The 21,586-nt window shown below is 65.3% G+C and overlaps 3 protein-coding genes across 5 annotated transcripts; all 3 read right to left on the bottom strand.

Moving 5' to 3' along the window:
• Positions 1–52: 52 nt before the first annotated feature.
• PPOX (protoporphyrinogen oxidase) lies at positions 53–8,147 on the bottom strand. 3 transcript variants are annotated; one of them, XM_074529099.1, is made up of 13 exons: positions 8,092–8,147; positions 7,787–7,881; positions 7,041–7,175; positions 5,869–5,984; positions 5,001–5,133; positions 4,053–4,197; positions 2,985–3,181; positions 2,336–2,396; positions 2,129–2,247; positions 1,927–2,052; positions 1,194–1,343; positions 427–469; positions 53–335 (listed from the first exon to the last, which is right to left on the bottom strand). In XM_074529099.1, exons 2-13 carry the CDS (start codon positions 7,871–7,873, stop codon positions 193–195), a joined length of 1,455 nt encoding a protein of 484 aa, XP_074385200.1. In that variant the 5' UTR covers positions 7,874–7,881; positions 8,092–8,147; the 3' UTR covers positions 53–192. The 3 variants fall into 3 exon arrangements, with proteins under 3 accessions (XP_074385200.1, XP_074385201.1, XP_074385202.1); XM_074529100.1 differs by lacking the exon at positions 7,787–7,881 and having other exon boundaries at positions 8,092–8,146; XM_074529101.1 differs by lacking the exons at positions 2,985–3,181; positions 4,053–4,197.
• A 267-nt stretch (positions 8,148–8,414) lies between these two features.
• USP21 (ubiquitin specific peptidase 21) lies at positions 8,415–16,377 on the bottom strand. Its single transcript, XM_074529097.1, has 14 exons — positions 16,237–16,377; positions 15,212–15,267; positions 14,371–15,122; positions 12,264–12,323; positions 11,457–11,580; positions 11,257–11,368; positions 11,041–11,178; positions 10,899–10,963; positions 10,706–10,809; positions 9,381–9,467; positions 9,220–9,298; positions 9,002–9,109; positions 8,800–8,914; positions 8,415–8,715 (listed from the first exon to the last, which is right to left on the bottom strand). Exons 3-14 carry the CDS (start codon positions 15,112–15,114, stop codon positions 8,625–8,627), a joined length of 1,827 nt encoding a protein of 608 aa, XP_074385198.1. The 5' UTR covers positions 15,115–15,122; positions 15,212–15,267; positions 16,237–16,377; the 3' UTR covers positions 8,415–8,624.
• Positions 16,378–16,490: 113 nt separating this feature from the next.
• On the bottom strand, positions 16,491–19,626 carry UFC1 (ubiquitin-fold modifier conjugating enzyme 1). The gene is made up of 6 exons (XM_074529103.1): positions 19,461–19,626; positions 18,876–18,943; positions 18,297–18,360; positions 18,145–18,221; positions 17,243–17,333; positions 16,491–16,712 (listed from the first exon to the last, which is right to left on the bottom strand). The coding sequence occupies exons 1-6, from the start codon at positions 19,581–19,583 to the stop codon at positions 16,641–16,643; spliced, it is 495 nt and encodes a 164-aa protein (XP_074385204.1). The 5' UTR covers positions 19,584–19,626; the 3' UTR covers positions 16,491–16,640.
• Between the last annotated feature and the right edge of the window lie 1,960 nt (positions 19,627–21,586).

A 21,586-nucleotide genomic window follows, 5' to 3' on the forward strand; every position in this document is an offset into this window, starting at 1 on the left:
TTGGAGTCCCTGGCTGGGTTTTGGGATCCCCAGATTGGTTTTGGGGTCCCCAGATCGGGTTTTGGGGTCCCAGCTGGGGCACGCGGGTATTTATTGTATTTATGAGCCGCTCCCTGGACCTTTCTAAAAGGGTTTTTTTTCAATTAAAAAAAAAAAAAATCATTTTGTCCTACACTGGCGGCCATGGGGGGTTCAGGGCTCGGGGGGGGACCCCAAAATCCTGCCCACGGCCGCCCTGGCGCCGGCAATGCAGTCGTTGACGGAGACCCCCGAGTAGGAGGCGCCGATGAGGGTCAGGGGCAGCTGCTGCTCCTTGAGGAACCGCTGGATGCGCTCTGGGGGGACAATGGGGACACTCTGGGGACAGCTGGGGACAGTGGGGACACCCCCGGGGACAGGGGACACCCCCAGCGCTGCCACTCTCACCTAAGCGCTCCCAATGTCCCAGCGTGTACTGCGGGATGCAGTCCTGGGAAAAGGGGACACGGGTGAGACCCTGAGAGACACCATGGAGTGTCACCCACCCTGAACCGCCCAAAATGTCACCTCCTCAAAGTGTCATCCACACAGAGACACCCTAGAATGTTACCTCTCCAAAGTGTCACCCACTCAGAGCCACCCGTGAAATGTCACCCACCCTGAAGTCCCCCAAATGTCACCTCCCCAAAGTGTCACCCACCCTGAACCCCCCAAAATGTCACCTCCCCAAAGTGTCATTCACTCAGAGCCACCCGTGAAATGTCACCCACCCTGAAGTCCCCCAAATGTCACCCACCCAAAGTGTCACCCACCCCAGAAGTGTCACTCGCCCAGAGCCACCCTTGGGAGTGTCACCTACCCAGAGACACCCCTGAAATGTCACCCACACAGAGTCACCCCTGAAATGTCACCCCTCCAAAGTGTCACCTACCCAGAGCCACTCCTGAAATGTCACTCACCCAAAGTGTCACCCACCCCAGAAGTGTCACTCGCCCACAGCCACCCTTGGGAGTGTCACCCACCCAGAGCCACTCCTGAAATGTCACCCACCCTGAACCCCCCCAAGTGTCACCCAACAGAGCCACCCCAAAATGTCACCTCCCCAAAGTGCCACCCACCCAGAGCAACCCTCCAAAATATCCCCTACCCAGAGCCCCCCCAAAGTGTCACCCCCCTGAAGTGTCCCCCACCCAGAGCCCCCGTGGTGTCCCCACCTGCTGCACCCTGACGATGGCGTTTCTGGGGGTCCCGGCCAGCCCCAGGTGGGCGCTCACGGCCGCCCGTGCCCGGCTCAGCAGCAGCTCCGGGGCCACCAGGGCGGGGTCCCCAAAGCTCTGCTGGAACCAGGCCCCGCCCAGCATCACCTGGGGACACCCCAGAATCAGCCCTGTGACACCCATGGTGTCCCCAGTGTCACCCAGTGTGAGCACCCCAAAATCAGCCCTGGGACCCCCATGGTGTCCCCAGTGTCACCCACAGTGTCCCCAGTGCCATCCACCATCAGCCCCCCAAAATCAGCCCTGTGACACCCACGGTGTCCCCAGGGTCACCCCCATGGCATCCCCAGTGTCACCCACTGTGAGACCCCCAAAATCAGCCCTGGGACCCCCATGGTGTCCCCAGGGTCACCCACAGTGTCCCCAGGGTCACCCCATCCCAGTGTCCCCAGTGCCACCCACCATCAGCCCCCCAAAATCAGCCCTGGGACACCCACAGGGTCCCCAGTGTCACCCACAGGGTCCCCAGGGTCACCCACTGTGAGCCCCCAAAATCAGCCCTGTGACACCCACAGGGTCTCCAGGGTCACCCACTGTAAGCCCCCCCAAATCCCTCCTGTCACCCTGCATGTTGTCCCCATTGTCCCCCCAAGATGTCCCCACCGTGAGCCCCTCAAATCCCTCCTGTCACCCTGCACGTTGTCCCCATTGTCCCCCGCGGTGTCCCCACCGTGAGGCGCAGCGAGGCCGCCCCGGGGGTCGCGGGGGTCCCGTCGTGCTCCGGGAACGCCACCGAGTCATAGACGATGCCCAGGAGCGCCGGGTCCTCCGAGGATGGCACCAGGTGCCCAAAGCCCTGCGGGGATGGGGATGGGCTGAGGTCACCGCGGGGTTTGGGGACAGCGTGGGGACAGCATAGGGACAGCGCTCACCGTGACGGGCAGCGCCGCGCCCTCGTACTGCAGGTTCACCACGGCCACGGAGGCGGCCGGGATCGCCCGGAGCTCCCGGGCCAGCGGCTCCGCCTCGGGCGGCAGCGCCCGCGCCAGCGCTGGGGACAGCGGGGACAGCATCAGGGACACCGTGGGGACACGGAGGGGACACGGCAGGGACATCCCCCCCTCAGGCCCGCGCTGTACCTGAGGCCGGGAGGGCGCTGACGACGTGATCGGCCGTGAGGGTGGCACCGGGCACCGTGAGCTGGGGGGACAGCAGGGGACACTGGGGACACTGGGGGCAATGGGGACAGCAGGGGACACTGGGGACACTGAGGGCAATGGGGACACTGAGGGCAATGGGGACAGTGGGGACAGTGGGGACTGGGGACACTGGGGACAATGGGGACACTGGGGACAATAAGGACACTGGGAGCAATGGGCACAATGAGGAGGTGATTGGAGATACTAGGGACAGGACTGGGGAGGGGACTGGGGACATTGGGGACAGGACTGGGGAACCGGGGGACAGTGGCGACATTGAGGGCACTGGGGACAATGAGGAGGTGACTGGGGACAGGACTGGGGACACTGGGGAGGGGACTGGGGACACTGGGAACAGGACCGGGGACACTGAAGAGGGGACTGGGGGCACTGGGGACAATGAGAAGGAGACTGGGGACACTGGGGAAACAGGACTGGGGACAGCACTGGGGACACTGGGGACAGGACTGGGGACACTCTAGAGGGGACTGGGGACACCGGGGAGGGGACAGAGAGCATTGGGGACACAGTTGGCGGGGATGGACAGCGGGAAGGGGACCGGGGGAGGTGGCACGGGCGGTGTCCCCACCTGCCACCGGCCGCGGCGGTGGCACAGGTGTGTCAGGGGCGAGTGACAGCGCAGCTCGGCGCCGCGCGGCGACACGAAGGCCACCAAGGCGCGCGCCAGGGACTCCATCCCGCCCCGCAGTGACCACTGGCTCCAGCGCTCGGCCCGCGCCCGCCGCGCCAGCCCCGCCTCGGGGCCCGCCCCGCCGCCGCCGCCACCTGCGGGGACACCGCGGGGACAGCGTGTGGGGATGGGGACACGGTGTCCCCTGTGCCAACCTCGGGGTGTCCCCCCCGTGTCTCCCGTCCCGGCCCTCAGTGGATCCCGGTCACAGCCAAATCAGGGGTCCCCACGCTGTCACCAAGCCCGGGGGTGTCCCCACCTTGTCACCAGCCCCAGGATGTCCCCATTCTGTCCCCTGTCCCAGCCCCATGGGATGGACCTGTCCAAGGAGTGGCAGCTGGAGGTCCCCGTAGTGTCCCCACAGTGTCCCCCTGTCCCTGTGCCCACCAGATGCCAGCGCCAGCCCAGCAGTGTCCCCAGGGTGTCCCCAGTGTCGCTACAGTGTGGCAGTGCCAGCCCCAGCAGTGTCCCCAGGGTGTCCCCAAGGTGTCCCCACCGTGTGGCAGTGCCAGCCCCAGCAGTGTCCCAGCAGTGTCCCCATGTCCCCACAATGTCCCCACCGTGTGGCAGTGCCAGCCCCAGCAGCACAGACCCAGGAGTGTCCCAGCAGTGTCCCCATGTCCCCAGCAGTGTCCCCACGGTGTGGCAGTGCCAGCCCCAGCAGTGCCAGCCCCAGCAGTGCCCTCACCGTGTGGCAGTGCCAGCCCCAGCAGTGCCAGCCCCAGCAGTGCCAGCTCCAGCAGTGTCCCCACCGTGTGGCAGTGCCAGCCCCAGCAGTGTCCCCAGGGTGTCCCCAGCAGTGTCCCCACCGTGTGGCAGTGCCAGCCCCAGCAGTGTCCCCAGCAGTGTCCCCATCGTGTGGCAGTGCCAGCCCCAGCAGTGTCCCCACCGTGTGGCAGTGCCAGCCCCAGCAGTGTCCCCAATGTCCCCACCGTGTGGCAGTGCCAGCCCCAGCAGTGTCCCCACCGTGTGGCAGTGCCAGCCCCAGCAGCACGGAGCCCCGCTCTCTCTCGGCCTGGAACAGGGCAGGGAAGCAGCTGCGCACGCTCAGGGCCCGGCTGTCCCCGGCAAACACCCCCCGGCACAGCGAGTCCACAGCCAGCTCTGCCACCTGGGGACAGGGACAGTGACAGTGACACAGGGACAGTGACAGTGACACACACCGTCCGGCACAGCAAGTCCACCGCCAGCTCTGCCACCTGGGGACAGTGACAGTGACACAGGGACAGTGACAGTGACACAGGCACAGTGACAGTGACACAGGGACAAAGGGACAGGGACACAGGGACAGTGACACAGGGACAGTGACAGTGACACAGGCACAGGGACAGTGACACAGGGACACAGGGACAGTGACACACGGACAGTGACAGTGACACAGAGACAAAGGGACAGTGACACACTGACAGTGACACAAGGACAGTGACAGTGACACAGGCACAGTGACACAGGGACAGTGACACAGTGACAAAGGGACAGTGACACAGGGACAGAGGCACAGTGGGACCCCGCCCGCCCATGGGAGACCCCGATAAGGCCGGGTGGGGCTCTGGGCTCCGTTATCGGGGTTTGGCCTTTGGGGGGTTATCGGGGCTTTGGGGGCTTCTGGAGGGTTTGGGGGGTTCTGGGGGTGGATCTGGGGGTTTTGGGGTGGATCTGGGGATTTTGGGGTGGTTCCAGGGGGTTTTGGGGTGGATCCGGGATTTTGGGGTGAATCAGGAGTTCTGTGGTGGATCTGGGGGTTTTGGGGTGGATCTGTGGGTGGTTCCAGGGCCTTTTGGGGCGGATCAGGGGTTTTGGGGAGGATCCGTGGGTGGTTCCAGGCGGTTCTGGGGCGGATCAGGGGTTTTGGAGGTGGATCTGTGGGTGGTTCCAGGCGGTTTTGGGGCGGATCCGGGGTTTTGGGGCACCCACCTCGGGCCCGAAGCGGCGCTGGGCGAAGCCGTGGGCGCTCTCGTCCGGCCCCGTCCCCGCCGGGGTCAGGAGATCACGCAGGGCGCTCCAGAGCAGGGCCCGCGAGAACGGGGGCACCGTGCGGAGCAACCCCCTGGGGACATTGGGGACATTGGCGGGACATTGGGGACAGCCCTGAGCAACCCCTGGGGACATTGGGGGGACATTGGGGACAGCCCTGAGCAACCCCTGGGGACACATGGTGACATTGGGGGGACATTGGGGACAGGGGGCACCGTGCGGAGCAAACCCCTGGGGACATTGGAGGGACATTGGGGACAGCCGTGAGCAACCCCTGGGGACAGCAGGGACAGGGGGCACCGTGCGGAGCAACCCACTGGGGACACATGGGGACATTGGGGGGACATTGGGGACAGCCCTGAGCAAACCCCTGGGGACACATGGTGACATTGGGGGGACATTGGGGACAGGGGGCACCGTGCAGAACAAACCCCTGGGGACACACGGGGACATTGGGGGGACATTGGGGACAGTCCTGAGCAACCCCTGGGGACATTGGGGACAGGGGACACGGCACAGAGCACACCCCTGGGGACACATGGTGACATTGGGGTGGCATTGAGGACAGCCCCGAGCAATCCCTGGGGACACATGGTGACAATGGGGGACAGTCCTGAGCAACCCCTGGGGACACATGGTGACATTGGGGGGACATTGGGGACAGGGGGCACTGTGCGGAGCAAACCCCTGGGGACACACAGGGACATTGGGGACAGCCCTGAGCAACCCCCTGGGAACACCGCAGTCAAGGGGTGCCATTGGTGACAGGGGGAGGTGGCCCTGGTGACAAGGGACAGGTGCCACCCACCCGAGGCCCGAGGGCAGGGGGTGCAGGGCCCCCCCCAGGTACAGGAAGCGGTTCCGAGCCGCCGGGTGCTCCTTGGGGACAGCCAGGATGTCACCGGCCAGCCCCAGCTCCGACACCTGCGGGGACACACGGGGACACCAGGGACACCCGAGTCATCCAGGGACCCCAAAAATCATCCAGGGACCCCCAGGATCCACTCAGGGACCCCCAAAATTCATCCAGAGATTCCCAAAATACATCCAGAGACCTCAACAATCATCCAGGCACTCCCATAATTCACACAGGGACCCCCAGAATCCACACTGTGGGACCCCAAAATTCTTCCAGATGATTCCCAGGACTCATCTAAGGACCCCAAAATTCATTCAAGGGCTCCCAGAATTCATCCAGGGACCCCAAAAAATCATCCAGGGACCCCCAGAATCCACTCAGGGATCCCAAATTCATCCAGGGAGACTGCCAGGATTCATCAAGGAACCCCCAAAATCATCCAGAGACCCCAAAAATTCTTCCAGAGACTCACCCAAACCCCAGGGACCCCTATGTCACCCCAAAACCAAACACAGGGACCCCCAATACCCACCCAGGAACCCCCCTGTCACCCCAAAACCAAACCCAGGGACCCCCTCAAATTCCCCCCAGCCCCTCAGGAGCCCCTTTTGTCACCACAAACCCACCCTGAGACCCCGCTGGCACCCCAAACCCAGCCCCAAAGACCCCCAACATCCACCAAGGAATCCCTCCTCCAAACCCCAGGACCCCTCTGTCACCCCAAAATCAAACCCAGGGACCCCCAATACCCACCCAGGAACCCCTCTGGCACCATAAGCTCCCCCCAGAACCCCTCCAGCCCCCCAGAAACCCCCCTGTCATCCCAAATCCAGCCCAGAGACCCCTCTGTCACCCCAAAACCCCCCCAGGGACCCCCCCAATCCCCCCTCTGTCACCACAAACCCACCCTGGGACCCCTCTGTGACCCCAAACCCAGCCCCGGGGACCCCCCCCAGCCCCCCAGGACCCCTCTGTCACCCCAAAAACAGCCCCGGGGACCCCCTCAAATTCCCCCCAGCCCCTCAGGAGCCCCTTTGGTCACCACAAACCCACCCTGGGACCCCTCTGTGACCCCAAACCCAGCCCCGGGGACCCCCCCAGGACCCCCCATTCCCCCGTACCATGTGCAGGGTCTGCGCCCCCGCGGGCCCCGCGGGCCGGACGCCCCTCGGGCCATGCTCGAACACGGCGCCCTCGGGGCTCCGGGTGCTCTGCAGCCACCCCCCGAAACGGCCGCTGGCCTCCAGCAGCACCACCTGGGGACACGGAATCACCAACGGGACCCCCGGGTCACAACCGGGACCCCCGGCACCCCGAATCAACACCGGGAATCCCGCGATCATAACCGGGAACCCCGGGACCCCGAATCAACACCGGGAACCCCGGGATCATAACCGGGAACCCCGGGACCCCAAATCAACACCGGGACCCCCGAGTCAACACTGGGAACTCCGGATCACAACCGGGACCCCCGAATCAACACCGGGACCCCCGGCATCCCAAATCAACACCGGGAATCCCGGGATCACAACCGGGACCCCCGGGTCACCACCGGGAACCCCAAACCACCACCGGGACCCCGAATCACAACCGGGACCCCGCGGGAATTGGGACTCTGGAGGAATTGGGGTCCCGGGGAGGGAAAAGGGAACCCCGGCGGGATTGGGGGTCCCGTTAATGGACATCGGGGGTCCTGGGGTGACGCGGAAGAGCGGGAGCACCGGGGAGGGACGGACACCGGGAAGGAACGGGAGCGGGGTTCACGGGGTGGAGCAGGGAAGGTTCGGGGGTTCCGGGATGGAACGGGGAAGGTTCGGGGGTCCCGGGATGAAGCGGGGGAAGGTTCGGGGGTCGCACGCTCTCTCACCTTGGGCGGGCGGGGGGCGCGCACCAGGTGGTAGCAGGCGGCCAGGCCGCTGATGCCGCCGCCCACGACGGCCACGGTGGGCGGCATGAGGGGAGCTGGGGCGGGCACGGTCAGAGCGGAGCCCCCGGACGAACCGGGAGCTCCCAGATCTGCCCGGCCCCGCACCCCGGGACCCGCCGGGAGCCCCCAGACCCGCCAGGAGCTCCCAGAGCCGCTCAAGAGTCCCCGGACCCACCGGGAGCCCCCAGACCCACCGGGACCCCCCGGTCTCGCCGGGCCCCTCAGCTCCGGGACCCTCCCCTCACCTGTCCCGAGTCCGCCGCGCTGGCCACGCCCCTTCCCGCTGCTTATCAGGGGAAGGGGCGGGGCTCAGAGTACGCAGACCAATGGGAAGGCGCAGCGCGTTGATGGACAGCGTACCGCGCAGAGAGGAAGCGCGCCTATGGTGATAAGCCACACCTACTAGGCCACCAGCCAATCATCGCGCACGGCACGCCGCGGTGACCACGCCTACCTCTAATCAATCAGCGGCAGGCCACACCCCCATAAACCACGCCCACAAAATGTCAGTCAAACGCAAACCCCGCCCCTTTAGCATTAAACCCCGCCCCTAAAGCCCCCAAACTCGGCGCTTTTTGGGGTTTTTTTAATAAATTTATTCACAAAACCCCCCGGGGCCGCGCGGGCTGCGGCCGCTCCCCCCGCACCCCCCTCTCCGCGGGTCCGGGGGGTCTCAGGGGTTCCCGGAGGATCCCGGGGTGTTCCCGGTGTGTCCCGGGGCAGGGTCCCGGCGGTTCCCCCGCAGCCCCGGCCCCGCAGGCGGCTCCGCTCGGGGCTCTCAGGCTCTGCGCCCGGGCGGCTCCTCCAGCTCGTAGAACAGCACGTAGCCCTCGCTGGACGGCACCTGGTTCTCGCTGATGGGCGAGACGCTGCAGGGACACCGTCAGTACCGGCCACGGGGGCTCGGTACCGGGGTGGGGGGCACGGAAAGGGCGGGGAGGGGGGGCACTGACCGGGAGTCGTTGTAGACGCGCCAACCGGCGGGGTCGCGGCAGAACGCCGTGTAGTGCCCGTAGTGCACGCTGCCCGAGTGGTTGCACAGAGCGTACAGGCTGTAGACAGGGCTGCCTGCAGCAGGGTGAGGCTCAGGTTTAGGATCTCCCCCAAAAAACCCCAAAACACCCCAAAAAAAACCCCCCTGGGAGTTCTCCTCACCTGCCTTCTCGCTGGCGAACTCGCGCAGATTGAGCTGCTGCAGCGGGAAGTCCACGAAGACGGAGCATTTCTTGATGGAGTAGCGCGTGGTGGAAAACCTGTTCAGGTCTGCCAAGGGTTAAGGGAAAGGGGGAGATGCATGGGTGACCCTTGTGCTCCCCCACCCAATCCCCAAAACCCCCCAAAAAATTTGGGGGGTGTCGATTCCCAAAGGATACGGAGCACCAGGATGCGTGGGAAGCGCTGGATCGTCAACTTCTTGGTGCTGCGCGTGCGCTGCCGGCACTTGTCACACACCTGAGGGGACCAGGGGACATCAGGGACGCTTTGGGGACAAATTGGGGGGGCTCAGGGAGGGGTGGGGGGTTCATCCTCTCACCGGGGCGTTCTCCGAGTCCAGCTCCTCCTCCTTGGTGAAGAGGCTGAAGCAGTCGTGCAGCGAGACCTTGCCCCCGGCAAAGCTTTTCTGAGGGGGCAGGAGGGGAAATTGGGGGTCAGGGGGGGAATTTAGGGGGTCTGAGGGGTTTTTGGGGGGTTCTGAGGGGTTTCTGGTAGGTTTAAGGGGTTTTTGGACAGGTCTGAGGGGTTTTTGGGGTGGTCTGAGGGGTTTTTGGGGGTTTCTGAGGGGTTTTTGGACAGGTCTGAGGGGTTTTTGGGGTGGCCTAAGGGGTTTCTTGGGGGTTTCTGAGGGGTTTTTGGACAGGTCTGAGGGGTTTTTGGGGTGGTCTAAGGGGTTTTTTGGGGGGTTCTGAGGGGCTTCTGGGAGGTTTAAGCGGTTTTTGGGGTGGTCTGAGGGGTTTTTGGGGTGGTCTAAGGGGGTTTTTGGGGGGTTCTGAGGGGTTTCTGGGAGGTTTAAGGGGTTTTTGGACAGGTCTGAGGGGTTTTTGGGGTGGTCTGAGGGGTTTTTGGGGGGTTCTGAGGGGTTTCTGGGAGGTTTAAGCGGTTTTTGGACAAGTCTGAGGGGTTTTTGGGGGGTATAAGGGGTTTTTGGGGTGGTCTAAGGGGTTTTTGGAGGGGTCTGAAGGGTTTTGAGGGGATCTGAAGCATTTGGGGGGGGGGGTCTGAAGGGTTTTTGGACAGGTCTGAAGAGTTTTTGGGGGTTTGAAGGGTTTTGCGGGGGATCTGAACGGTTTTGGGGGATTCTGAGGTTTTTGCAGGGTCTGAAGAGTTTTTGGGGTGGTCCGAAGGGTTTTTGGGGGGTCTGAAGTGCTTTTGGGCGTTTGAAGGGTTTTTGGGGGGATCTGAAAGCATTTTTAGGAGATCTGAAAGGTTTTTGGATAGCTCTGAGGTGTTTTTGGGGGGGTCTGAAGGGTTTTGGGGTGGTCTGAAAGGTTTCTGGGGAATCTTAGGGGTTTTTGGGGGTGTCTGAGGTGTTTTTGGGGGGTCTGAAGGGTTTATGGATAGCTCTGAGGTGTTTTTGGGGGGTCTGAAGGGTTTTTGGGTGGTCTGAAGGGTTTTTGGGTGGTCTGAAAATTTTTGGGGAATCTTAGGGGTTTTTGGGGGATTCTGAGGGGTGTATCAGGGGTCTGAAGTGTTTTTGGAGGGGTCTGAAAGGTTTTTGGGGAATCTTAGGGGTTTTTGGGGAATCTTAAGGGTTTTTGGGGAATCTTAGGGGTTTTTGGGGGATTCTGAGGGGTGTATCAGGGGTCTGAAGTGTTTTTGGAGGGGTCTAAAGGGTTTTTTTGGGGGCTCACCCCACCGTACCTTTGGGATGGGCAGCGAGAGGTCGCAGAACACCTCGAAGGTGGTGGAGCGGTAACCGCAGGCCTGGCACTTGAGGCAGCTCTTCAGCTGCCCCACAAAGAGATCTGGGGGGCAAAGAGGGGGTTCAGGGGGGCACCCCCAGAGATTTTGGGGTCCCAGGGAAGTGGGGCACACCCCCATTACCAGCGCTCACCCACGATCTTGCTGTCCTCCCTCTCCAGGTAGCGCTTCCACATCTGGTTGGCGCGCTCGTCGTCGCTGCAAAGGTGACGCCAAGGTGACGTTGGAGTGACAGCTGTCCCCAAAATCGGGGTTCCATCCCACTTCTCTCTCACCTGAGCGTTTCGGGGTCCTCCAGGGCCGGGGCTCTCCGTGTGTCCGACAGGATGCTGGGGGTGCGCCGGCCCTTCCTGTTGATCTCCACGTGCAGCCGGTCCATGAAGAACTTGAGGAATTCCTGCGCGTCCTGCTGGCTGTTGGGGACACTTGGTGACACTTTGTCCCCCTTGGGGGGGTCCCCAAAAGGTTATTTTTTTGGGGGGATAGCTCACCTGTAACCCGTGAAGGAGGGGACATATTTCTGGAACACGGCCTTGAAGCGCCCGGGGTTGACGGCCTCGGAGGAGTCGGGGTGCCACAGGGCGGCGATGACATCGGCGAAGGCTGCGGGGACAGCGGGGACACTGCGGGCTCAGCGTCCTCTGAGGGGCTTCTGGAACGTTCTGGGGAGGGTTTTGGGGGTCTGTCCCACCTTCAGTGAGCTCCTGGGGGGCGCGGGGGCCGGGGGGCTGCTCCTGCTGGAAGTCGCGGCGCAGGCAGTAATCCCGCAGGGGCTTGGTGCTGCTCAGGCACTGCAGCACGGCGTTCATGAAGCACTGAGGGGACACCACGGGGACATCACGGAGGGTGGCACTGTCACCAGGGCTCCCTCAGGGTGGCCTTGGTGTCCCCGTGGGGCTGGGGGGACCCGGGGATGTGATGGCTGTGGTGGGTTGGGGACACTGAGGGGACGCCCAGGTGACACCAAGGGACCTCAAATCCCTCCCACAGGCCAGGACAGAGGGACAGGAGGGTTGGGGACCCTGGGGACAGAGCTGTGGAGCATCCCCAGCAAGATGGGACCACGGCCACCGAGCCTGGGGGACCCTGAGGTGACCCCAAATCCCTCCCACAGTCCAGAACAGGAGAGATGGGGACCCCGAGGTGACCCCAAATTCCTCCCACAGCCCAGGACAGGAGGGTTGGGGACCCCGAGGTGACCCCAAATTCCTCCCACAGCCCAGGACAGAGGGACAGGAGGGTTGGGGACCCTGGGGACAGCGCTGTGGGGCTGGGGCAGCTCTGAGAATGTGACATCCCAGCAGGACAGGACCATGGCCACCAAGCATGAGATCACCCCCAGGTGACCCCAAATCCTTCCCACAGCCCAGGACAGGAGAGATGGGGACCCTGAGGTGACCCCAAATCCCTCCCACAGCCCAGAACAGAGGGACAGGAAGGTTGGGAACCCCAAGGTCACCCCAAATCCCTCCCGGGGAAGGTCTCGCCGCCCTCTCACCGTGTTGCCCAAATTCCTGAGGCCGACGTGGCCCGAGCCCAGCAGCAGCGTGTGGTGTGTCTGGGGGGGACACAGCGAGGGACACCCGGTGAGCCACACCCCGTGCCCCGGGCTGTCCCCCCGGCTGTCCCCCGGCGCTGCCTTCACCTCTCCGGTGACCAGCAGCAGCCCCATGACCGCCGTGTGCACCACGGACTCGGCGATGTCGGCGGAGCCGCGGCCCGGTGGGAGCTCCCGGCGGGGCAGCAGCGAGCGCTGCAGCTTCCGCGGCAGCTCCGCCACCAGCGTGGCTCCCTGCAGCCCCGGCATGGCCGCTGGTGGCACCGCTGGTGGCACCGCTGGTGGCACCGGTCACCGTGAGTGTGCCCTCCTCCTCCTCCCCCCGTCCTCAGCTCATTAGCTGATCCGATTCCCCTGCGCTATTCTGGGCCCGGCGAGGCTCATCCCGGGGGATTAATTAGCCGGAGCTGCGGGGTAAACACCCCCCAAAAAATCCCCCCGTGGTTTCCACACAGGGGTTTTGGGGGGCTGGAGGGGATGAGGGACACCCAGTGACAGCGCTGGGGACACCCCGAGTGGGGACAAGGCAGGGTGGCCGTGCCCTGGTGGCGTTTTGGGGATTACGATCGCCCCACACGTGGCACGGCAGGTGAGGGATGGGGAGGGGAGGGGGCGGATGCGGAAACGGGGAGGGGGCGGCGGCCGCCTCGGTGTCACCTCAGTGTCACCAGAGTGCCACCGGTCACTTGTGGTCACTCCGGAGCTGTGTGGACACAAGGATGGCACCGGCCACCTGAGCTGGGGGGACAGCAGTGACCCCACCCCAGAGCTGAGGGGGTCCCCAAAACAGGACTGGAGCGGGGACAGGTGAGAGTGCCACCACTGTGCCACCCTGGCGATGTCACCCAGCCTGAGTGGGGACACTGCGGGGGGCACAAAATGTCCCCGAGGATGGGGGCAGCATGGGGGTCAAAAAATGTCCCCAAGCCTGGGGACAGCATTGGGGTGACAAAATGTCCCCAAGGCTGGAGACAGTGTGGGGGTCTCAAAGTGTCTCCAAAGCTGGGGCACTGCAGGGATCATGAAATGTCCCTGAGGTTGGGGACAGCATGGGGGTTGCAAAATGTCCCCAAGCCTGGAGACAGCATGGGGGTCTTAAAATGTCCCCAAAGGTGGGCACAAATGTGGGGGTCTCAAAATGTCCCCGAGGATGGGGACAGTGTGGGGGTCTCAAAATATTCCCAAAGCTGGGGACAGTGTGGGGGTCTCCACATGTCCTCAAGGCTGGGGACACTGTGGGGGTCTCAAAGTGTCCCAAAAGCTGGGGACACTGAGAGGGTCTCAAAATGTCCCCAAGGCTGGGGACAGCATGGGGGTCTTAAAATGTCCCCAAAGCTGGGCACAATGTGAGGGTTGCAAAATGTTCCTGAGAATGGGGACATTGAGAAGGTCTCAAAATGTCCCCAAGGATGGGGACAGTGCAGGGTTCTGAAAATGTCCCCAGAGCTGGGAACAGTGGGAGGGTCTCAAAATGTCCCCAAGGCTGGGGACAGCATGGGGGTCTCAATATGTCTCCAAACCTGGGGTTACTGCAGGGGTCTCAAAGTGTCCCCAAAGGTGGGGACACTGCTGGGGTCTGAAAATGTCTCCGAGGTTGGGGACACCATGGGGGTCTCAGAGTGTCCCCAAGGCTGAAGACTTTGTGGGGGTCTCCACATGTCCTCAAGGCTGGGAACACTGAGAGGGTCTCAAAATGTCCCCAGTGCTGGAGGTCTCAACACGTCCCCAAACCTGGGGATACCGTGGGGGTCTTAAAATGTCCCCAAATGTGGGGACACTGCTGGGGTCTGAAAATGTCTCCGAGGTTGGGGACACCATGGGGGTCTCAAAGTGTCCCCAAGGCTGAGGACTTTGTGGGGGTCTCCACATGTCCTCAAGGCTGGGAACAGTGGGAGGGTCTCAAAATGTCCCAAAAGGTGGGGACAGCATGGGGGTCTCCACATGTCCTCAAGGCTGGGGATACCGTGGGGGTCTCCAAATGTCCCCAGGGCTGGGGACAGGGATGCCCCACCCCACACCCACCCCTCCGTCCCTCCCGGTCTCTTACCGCGGCCTTGTCCTCGGTCCGGCCGCTGGCGGGGCTGCCGGGGCCGTGTCCGAAGGCGGGCTCGGGGCGGGCGCGGGGGCCGCCCTCGGGGCGCACCGAGAGCAGCGCCGCCGTGCCTTTGCCGTCGGGCCCGGTGCTCACGGTGACCCTGCGCAGCGAGGAGCTCCGGCGGAGCGCCAGCGCGCCCGCACCCAGCGGGTGCCCGCAGTCCCTGAGCACCAAGCGGCTCAGCGCCACCGCCACGTCCTCGGCGCGGCTGGGGACACCGGCGACACCGCTGCCACCACCGCCGCCACCTCCTCCTCCTCCCTGGCTCAGGTCGCCGATGCTGATGGATTTGGAGCGGGCCAGGTTGCTCCGGCGGCGCTCGGCCGCGCTGGGCAGCGAGAAGGAGGCGCTGCCGGGCACCTGCGGGGCTCCCCCGGGCACCCTCACGCCGTGATCGGCCTTGAGCGGCCCCCGGCGTCCCCCCGGCCCGCGGGGAGCGGGGTCCCCCCGTTTGGCCGCCCGGCCCCGCTCCAGCTCCAGCTTCTTGGGGCGGGGGTCGTCGGGGGGCGGCGGGGGCCGGGGGGGCAGCAGGCGCAGTTTGGGGGCCGGGCTGAGCCCGTTGGGGGCCGCATGGCGCTCCTGGCTCAGCGCTCGGTGCCCGCTGGGCAGGCGGGAGCCCGCCCGGGGCTGCGCCGTCACCACGGGGGCACCGGGGTCCCTGGTGCGGCCCAGGCGGTGCTCCGAGGCCTGGGGCATGGCGGGGCCTGCGGGGACAGCGACAGCACGGTGACAAGGTGGCAGGGTCACCGGGAGGGGGGGGTGGCACAAGGGGAAGGGGAAGGGGGGCACCCACCTGCTCACAGCCCCCCGCGCCCGGCGGCCGGACACAGCGTCCCGTCGGCGGGGGCCCTGCGGGGACATCGCGGTTACCGGGGGGACACCAAAGATCGGGGGGACCCCAAAGCATCGGGGGGATCCCAAAGCTCCGGGGGATCCCAAAGCCTCGGGGGATTCCAAAACCTTGGGGGATCTCAAAGCTCAGGGAGACCCCAAGGCCTCGAGGGATTCCAAAACCTTAGGGGGACCCCAAAGCTTGGGGAGACCCCAAAGCTCGGGGAGACCCCAAAGCCTCGAGGGATCTCAAAACGTCAGAGGGACCCCAAAGCTCGGAGGACCCCAAAGCCTCGAGGGATCTCAAAACGTCAGAGGGACCCCAAAGCTCGGAGGACCCCAAAGCTTGGGGGGATCCAAAAGCCTCAGGAGGACCCCAAAGCTCCGGGCAATCTCAAAACCTCAGGGGATCCCAAACCCTCGGGGGATCCCAAAGCCTCGGGGGACCCCAAAGCTCGGGCCACCCCGCACCCCCCGGGGGTCCCCCCAAAGCCGTTCCCGCACCCCCCGAACTCAGCTCCCCGCAATCTCGGGGTCCCTCCAAAGGGGTTCCCGGGGTCAGCCCCCCCCGCAATCCCGGGGTCCCCCCAAAGCGGTTCCTGCACCCCCGGGCCCGCAATCTCCGGGGTTCCCCCATAGCGGTTCCCGCAGCCCCCCCGGACCCCTCCCGGTGCCCCCATCACCCCCCGCCCCTCAGGGCCCCGCCCCCCTCTCCGGGCCCGGGGTTCCTCACCGGGGGTCTCCCCTGTGCCCCCCCCACCCCGGTTCCCCCCTCCCCTATCCCGGTGCCTCCGCGAGGCGCTCCCGCTGCCCCCCCCCATCATCCCGGTACCCCCCGCCCCCCGGGGCCCTGTCCCGCACCCCCCGCCCGGCCCCGCCGCTCCCCTGGGGGGGGTGTCCGCTGTCCCGGAGCCCCCCCAGCCCCAAGTGCGGCCCCCCTCGCCCCCCTACGCCCCTCGGCGGGGTCGCCCCGCGGTCCCCCCGCACCTCCCGCGGGCCGCCATGGCAACAACTCCCGCCGCACCCGCCGCCATCTTTGTGCCTCCCTCCGCCGGCCCCGCCCCCGGCGGCCTCGCCGCTAGCTCTGCGCATGCGCCGCCCTCCCGGCCACGCCCCTTCGCACTGCGCGTCGCCATGGAAACCGCGCGGCGTCTTAAAGGGGCCGCGAGCCTCGCGGGTTTTTGGGGAGGGACACACAAATCCCCTCCGTGTCACCCCCAGAATAACAAACCGCCACTAAATCGGGGTTCAGCGTTTATTGGGGAGCAGCAGCGAAGCGGTGGGGAGGGGTAGCAGCAGCTGGGAGAGGAATGGGGGGACCCCCGAGGGGAATGGGGAGGTGGGAGACCCCCAAAATGGGGTGGGGGACCCCCAAGGTCCCCCCAGGTTGGTCACTTCTCCTTGTGCTGGATGAGGCCTTTGGAGATCAGGTCCGGGATCTCCACAGCCAGCCAGGGACCCAGCTGTGGGGACAGGGGTCAGTGGGGTGGGGACACACCCAGAACATGCCACACCCCCCACCCTGAAAAGGTGACACCCCCCTCAATGTCACACCCCCAGAATGTGTCATCCCCCCAGAACGTGCCACCCCCCTTGGTGTCACACCCCCTATATGGGTGTCACCCCCTCAGTGTCACACCTCCATAAGGGTGACAATCCCCATAAATGTCACACTGCCTCTATGGGTGTCACTCCCCCCCAGATTGTGTCACCCTCCCTTAGTGTCACATCCCGCACCCCAAAATCTGACAGCCCCTCCCCGTCATTGTCACCTCCCCATGAGTGACCCACCCATTGTCCCCTCTCCCTGCTGTCCCTACAGAGGTGACAGCGCCCCCTAGTGTCCCCCCATACCCCAGTGCCACCCCAAGCCCCAAAACCCTCCTCAGGACCCCTCCTCAGTGCCCCCCAAATCCCTTCCTGGTGCCCCCCGGTGCCACCCCTGTGTGCCCCCCACCCCGGTGCCACCCCCGGTGCCACCCCCGGTGCTCACCCCCAGTGCCATCAGGTGTGCCAGCCCGAACTTGGGCACGTTCCTGGCCCACAGGGGCTTGAAGTGGTCGCTGAGGCAGATCTTACCCCCGCTGGGGGGGACACCGAGCTGTCAGACCCCCCCTGGGACCCCCCAAAAACCCGCAGACCCCCCCAAAAACCCTCAGACCCCCTGGGACCCCCCGGGATCCTTCCCAGACCCCCCCCTGAGCCCCAGGACCCCCTCAGGACCCCTCCAAATCTCCCCCCCAAGCCCCAACTCCCCCCCAGACCCCCAAAGCTCCCCCCAGGACCCTTCCCGGACCCCTTGGAGTCCCAGGACCCCTCCCCAAGTCCCCCCCCAGGCTCCCTAGGACCCCCCAAGACCCCTCCAAACCTCTCCCCAATCCCCTCCCCAAGACCCCTCCCAGACCCCCCTGAACCCCAGGACCCCCCCCAAGTTCCCTCTAGGATCCTTCCTGGACCCCCCCCAATCCCCAAAACCCCTCAGACCCCTCCCAGACCCCCCCAAGCCACCCCAGGACCCCTCAAAACTCCTCAGATTCCCCCCAAAACACCTCAAATTCCCCCAGGACCCCCCCCCCAAAACCCCTCAGCCCCCCCAAGCAACATCAAGGACCCCCAAAACTCTCCCCAGGACTGCTCCTGAACCCCCCCAAGACCCCTTCCAGACTCTCCTGAGTCTCAGGACCCCCCTAAACACCACCAGGACCCCCTCAAGCCCCCCTAGGACTCCCCCAAGCAACCCCCAGGACCCCTCCCATGCCCAGAACCCCCTCAAAGCTACCCAGAAATCCCCCAGGACCCCTCAAAACTCCTCAGACCCCCTGAAAACCCCCTCAAAATCCCTCGGGACCCCCTCAAACGGCCCCAAAAGCCTCCCCAAGACCCCCCCCCCCTCACCGGTACATCTTGGCTGTTTTCCCGTCCAGCTCGGGGATGGCGATTTCGGGGGCGGTGCCCGGGTACGTCACCGGGATCTGAGGGGGGGGCAGGGGGGGTCAGCACCCCCAAAACCCCCCCCCCAAAACCGCCCCCCTGATACCCCTCCTCACCTCGAACTCGATGTTGAACTCGTACTTGAGCAGCTCATGGATGTACCAGCACCTGCCCGACCACCTGGGGACATGGGGGGACCCCTCAGTGAGCCCCCCAAAAACCCCTCAGTGACCCTGAGACCCCCCCCAATACCCCTCAGACCCCTCCAAAACCCCTCAGACACCCCTGAGACCCCCCCAAAGACCCTCAGACCCTCTCTGGGATCCCCCCAAAACCCCTCTGACTCCCCCTGGGACCCCTAAAAACCTCTCAGTGACCCTGGGACCCCCCTCGGACACCCCCCAAAACCTCTCAGTGACCCTGGGACCCCCCCAAAACCCCTCAGACCCCCCCAAAACCCCTCAACCCCACCTGAGATCCCTCTCAGAACTCCTCAGACCCTCTTGGGACCCCCCCGGTCACCGAGCAGCCCCCCGAGAACCCCTCCCCAAATTTCCCTCAGACCCTCCCGGGACCCCTCCCCCGGTGCTGGGACCCCCCCACGGACACCGGAGCTGCCCTGGGTGAGTTTGTGACAATCCCGGGGGGTCCCGGTGTGACCGAGGGGGGGGTCCCGGTGCCCCCTCCCCCCTTACCGGGTGCCCTCGGGGTTGGACTCCAGACGGAACCAATCGGTGTCAGCCCGTTTGTTGTTCTCCACGTACTGCCGGGACACCGGGGCGGTCACCGGGGCTTACCGGGGGGTCACCGGGACCGGGGGAGTCACCGGGACCGGGAAAGGGGGGACACCGGGAGTGTCAAGGGGACACCGGGGGGATACCGGGACTATTGAGGGGACACCGGGGGAAGACGGGGAACATCGAGGAGGAAAACCGGGAGGAATTGAAGGACACCGGGAGTATTGAGGGGACTCAAGGGGGGACACCGGGGGGTGACAGGGGACACCGGGAGGGACTGAGGGACGCCGGGAGTATTGAGGGCACCCATGGGGGGAACACCGGGTGGGACCGGGGGGTGACACCGGGAGTATCGAGGGGACACCGGGGGACACCGGCGGGCACATGGGTGTGTTCTGGAAGGAGGAATAGAGCAACAGGGGAACACCGGAGCGACACCGCGAGGGGAAAACCGGGAGGGATTTGAGACACCGGGAGAGGCCGGAGAAGAAAAGGAAGCACGGCCAGGCGGGAACCGTGAGGGGAGGAACGCCACGCACGCACCTGGATGAGCGCCCGGTATTCCTCTCGCAGCCGCTCGGCCCAGCCCTCGCGGTCCCGGGGTCCCGCCGGTGCCCGCAGCAGCGGCAGCTCCGCCACCGCCCGCCGCGCCGCCGCGTCCGCCATGGCCGGGCCCCGCCATGCCGCCCCGCCGGAAGTGACGTCACGCCACCACCCCGGCACGGCGCCGCCATCTTGTCTACGGGAGGGGCGGGTGCGGTGACGTCATTGCCGCCATTTTGGGTGAGGGCACGCACGGTGCGTGAGGCGGCGCCGCCATCTTTAGTGAGGGAAGAGAGAAGCGAGGTGGGCGGGGCTTGGCTGAGGGGGCGGCACCCACAGTCCAGGGACCGCCCCCTCCTCAGGGACCGCCCCCTCCTCAGGGACCCCCCCTCAAACAGCAACAGGGACCTCCCCCTCCCCAGGGACCCCCCCCCAAACAGCAATGAGGACCCCCAAAAGGCCCAGGGACCCCTCTCAAAACCCCAGAGACCCCCCTCATCTAGCCCAGCGAAACCCCCACAGATACGTGGATCCCCCCCACCCCAGGGACCCCCCCCAAACGGCAACAGGGACCACCCTCCCCTTTCAAAACCCCCCAGGGACCCCTCCACATTTCCTCCAGCCCAGATGACATCCACACCCCAGGGAATCCCCCAGCCCCAATTCCAAGGACACAGGGGAGGTTCAGGCCTTTATTTGGGGTTCTGTGATGGGCTCAGGGCTCTTGGGGGGGCTCTGGGCTGGATTTGGGGCGGGGGGCTCAGGGCTGTGTTGGGGTGTGTGGGGGGCTCTCCAAGCTGTATTTTGGTCCATATGGGGGTCTCAGGGCTGTATTTGGGGTCCCTGTGGGGGTCTCAGGGGCTCTCAGGGCTGTGTCCATGCCCATCCCGGGGGTCTCAGCGCTCAGTCCAGGTCCATGTGGGGCTCTCAGGGGGTCTCGAGGGTGTCCCCCCGGGGGTCTCAGGGGGTCTCGGGGGTCTCGGCCCGGCGCAGCCCCAGCAGGGATGAGAACAGCCCCAGCACGTTGTTCTGTAGCTCCCGGGCCAGCGGCTCCAGCTGTTTGTTAGCGCGCTCCAGGTACAGCCTGGGGGGCACCGGGGGGGTCAGCGGGGATGGGGAGGGGTCCCAGAGAGGGGAGGGGTCTGGGGAGGGTCACGGGAGGGGAAAGGAGGGGTCCCAAGAGGGGAGGGGTCACGGGAAGAGGAGAAGAGGGGTCCCAAGGGGGTCCCAAGGAGGGGTCGGGGTCAGGGTCCCGAGTGGGGAGGGGTCCCATGGAGGGGTCTCAGGAAGGGAGGGGAGAGGTCACGGGGAGGGTTCCGGAATGGGGAAGGGTCCCGGAATGAGGTTCCGAAATGGGGAGGGGTCCCGGGGAGGGGTCCCGAATGGGGACAGATCCTGGGCATGGGAGGTGTCCTGGGTGGGGTCCGGGAATTGGGGAGGGGTCCCGGTCCCGTACCCGGCCTGTGCGCGCAGCTCCTGGGGCCGCAGCTGCGGGGGCAGCTCTCGGCTCACCAGCTCGCTCAGGCTCTGCAGCTGCTGGCTCAGGAAATCCGCGCTGCCCGCGGGCTCCTCCGGGGGCTGCTCCGGGAGCTGCCCCGGCCCGTCCTGCCCGGGCAGCGCGGCCCCGGGGCGGGCGGCGAGCAGCAGCAGCAGCAGGGCCAGCGCGGGGAGCGGCATGGCTGCGGGGACACCGAGGACAGGTGGCACTTGTGTCCCCATGGGGACTGCCAGCCCCATCCCGTCTCAGCCCCAGAGAAACTTCCAGACCCATCCCATGGATCGTATCCCATCCCGGCCCCATAAAAACTTCCAGCGTCATCCCACCCCATTCCAATCCTATAAAAACTTCCATCCCATCCCATTCCTGCTCCATAGAACCTTACAGCCCCATCCCGTCCCGTCCCGTCCCATCCCATCCCATCCCATTCCTGCCCCACAGAAACTTCCAACCCAACCCCATCCCATCCCATTCCTGCCCCATAGAACCTTCCAGTCCCGTCCCATCCCATCCCATCCCATCCCATCCCATCCCATCCCGTCCCTGCCCCATAGAAACTTCCAACCCCATGGAAACTTCCAGCCCCATCCCATAAATCCCATCCCATCCCACGGATCCCATCCCAACC

The sequence above is a fragment of the Zonotrichia albicollis genome, chromosome 30 (assembly GCF_047830755.1).
Source record: "Zonotrichia albicollis isolate bZonAlb1 chromosome 30, bZonAlb1.hap1, whole genome shotgun sequence".
Classification (NCBI taxonomy): Eukaryota; Metazoa; Chordata; class Aves; order Passeriformes; family Passerellidae; genus Zonotrichia; species Zonotrichia albicollis.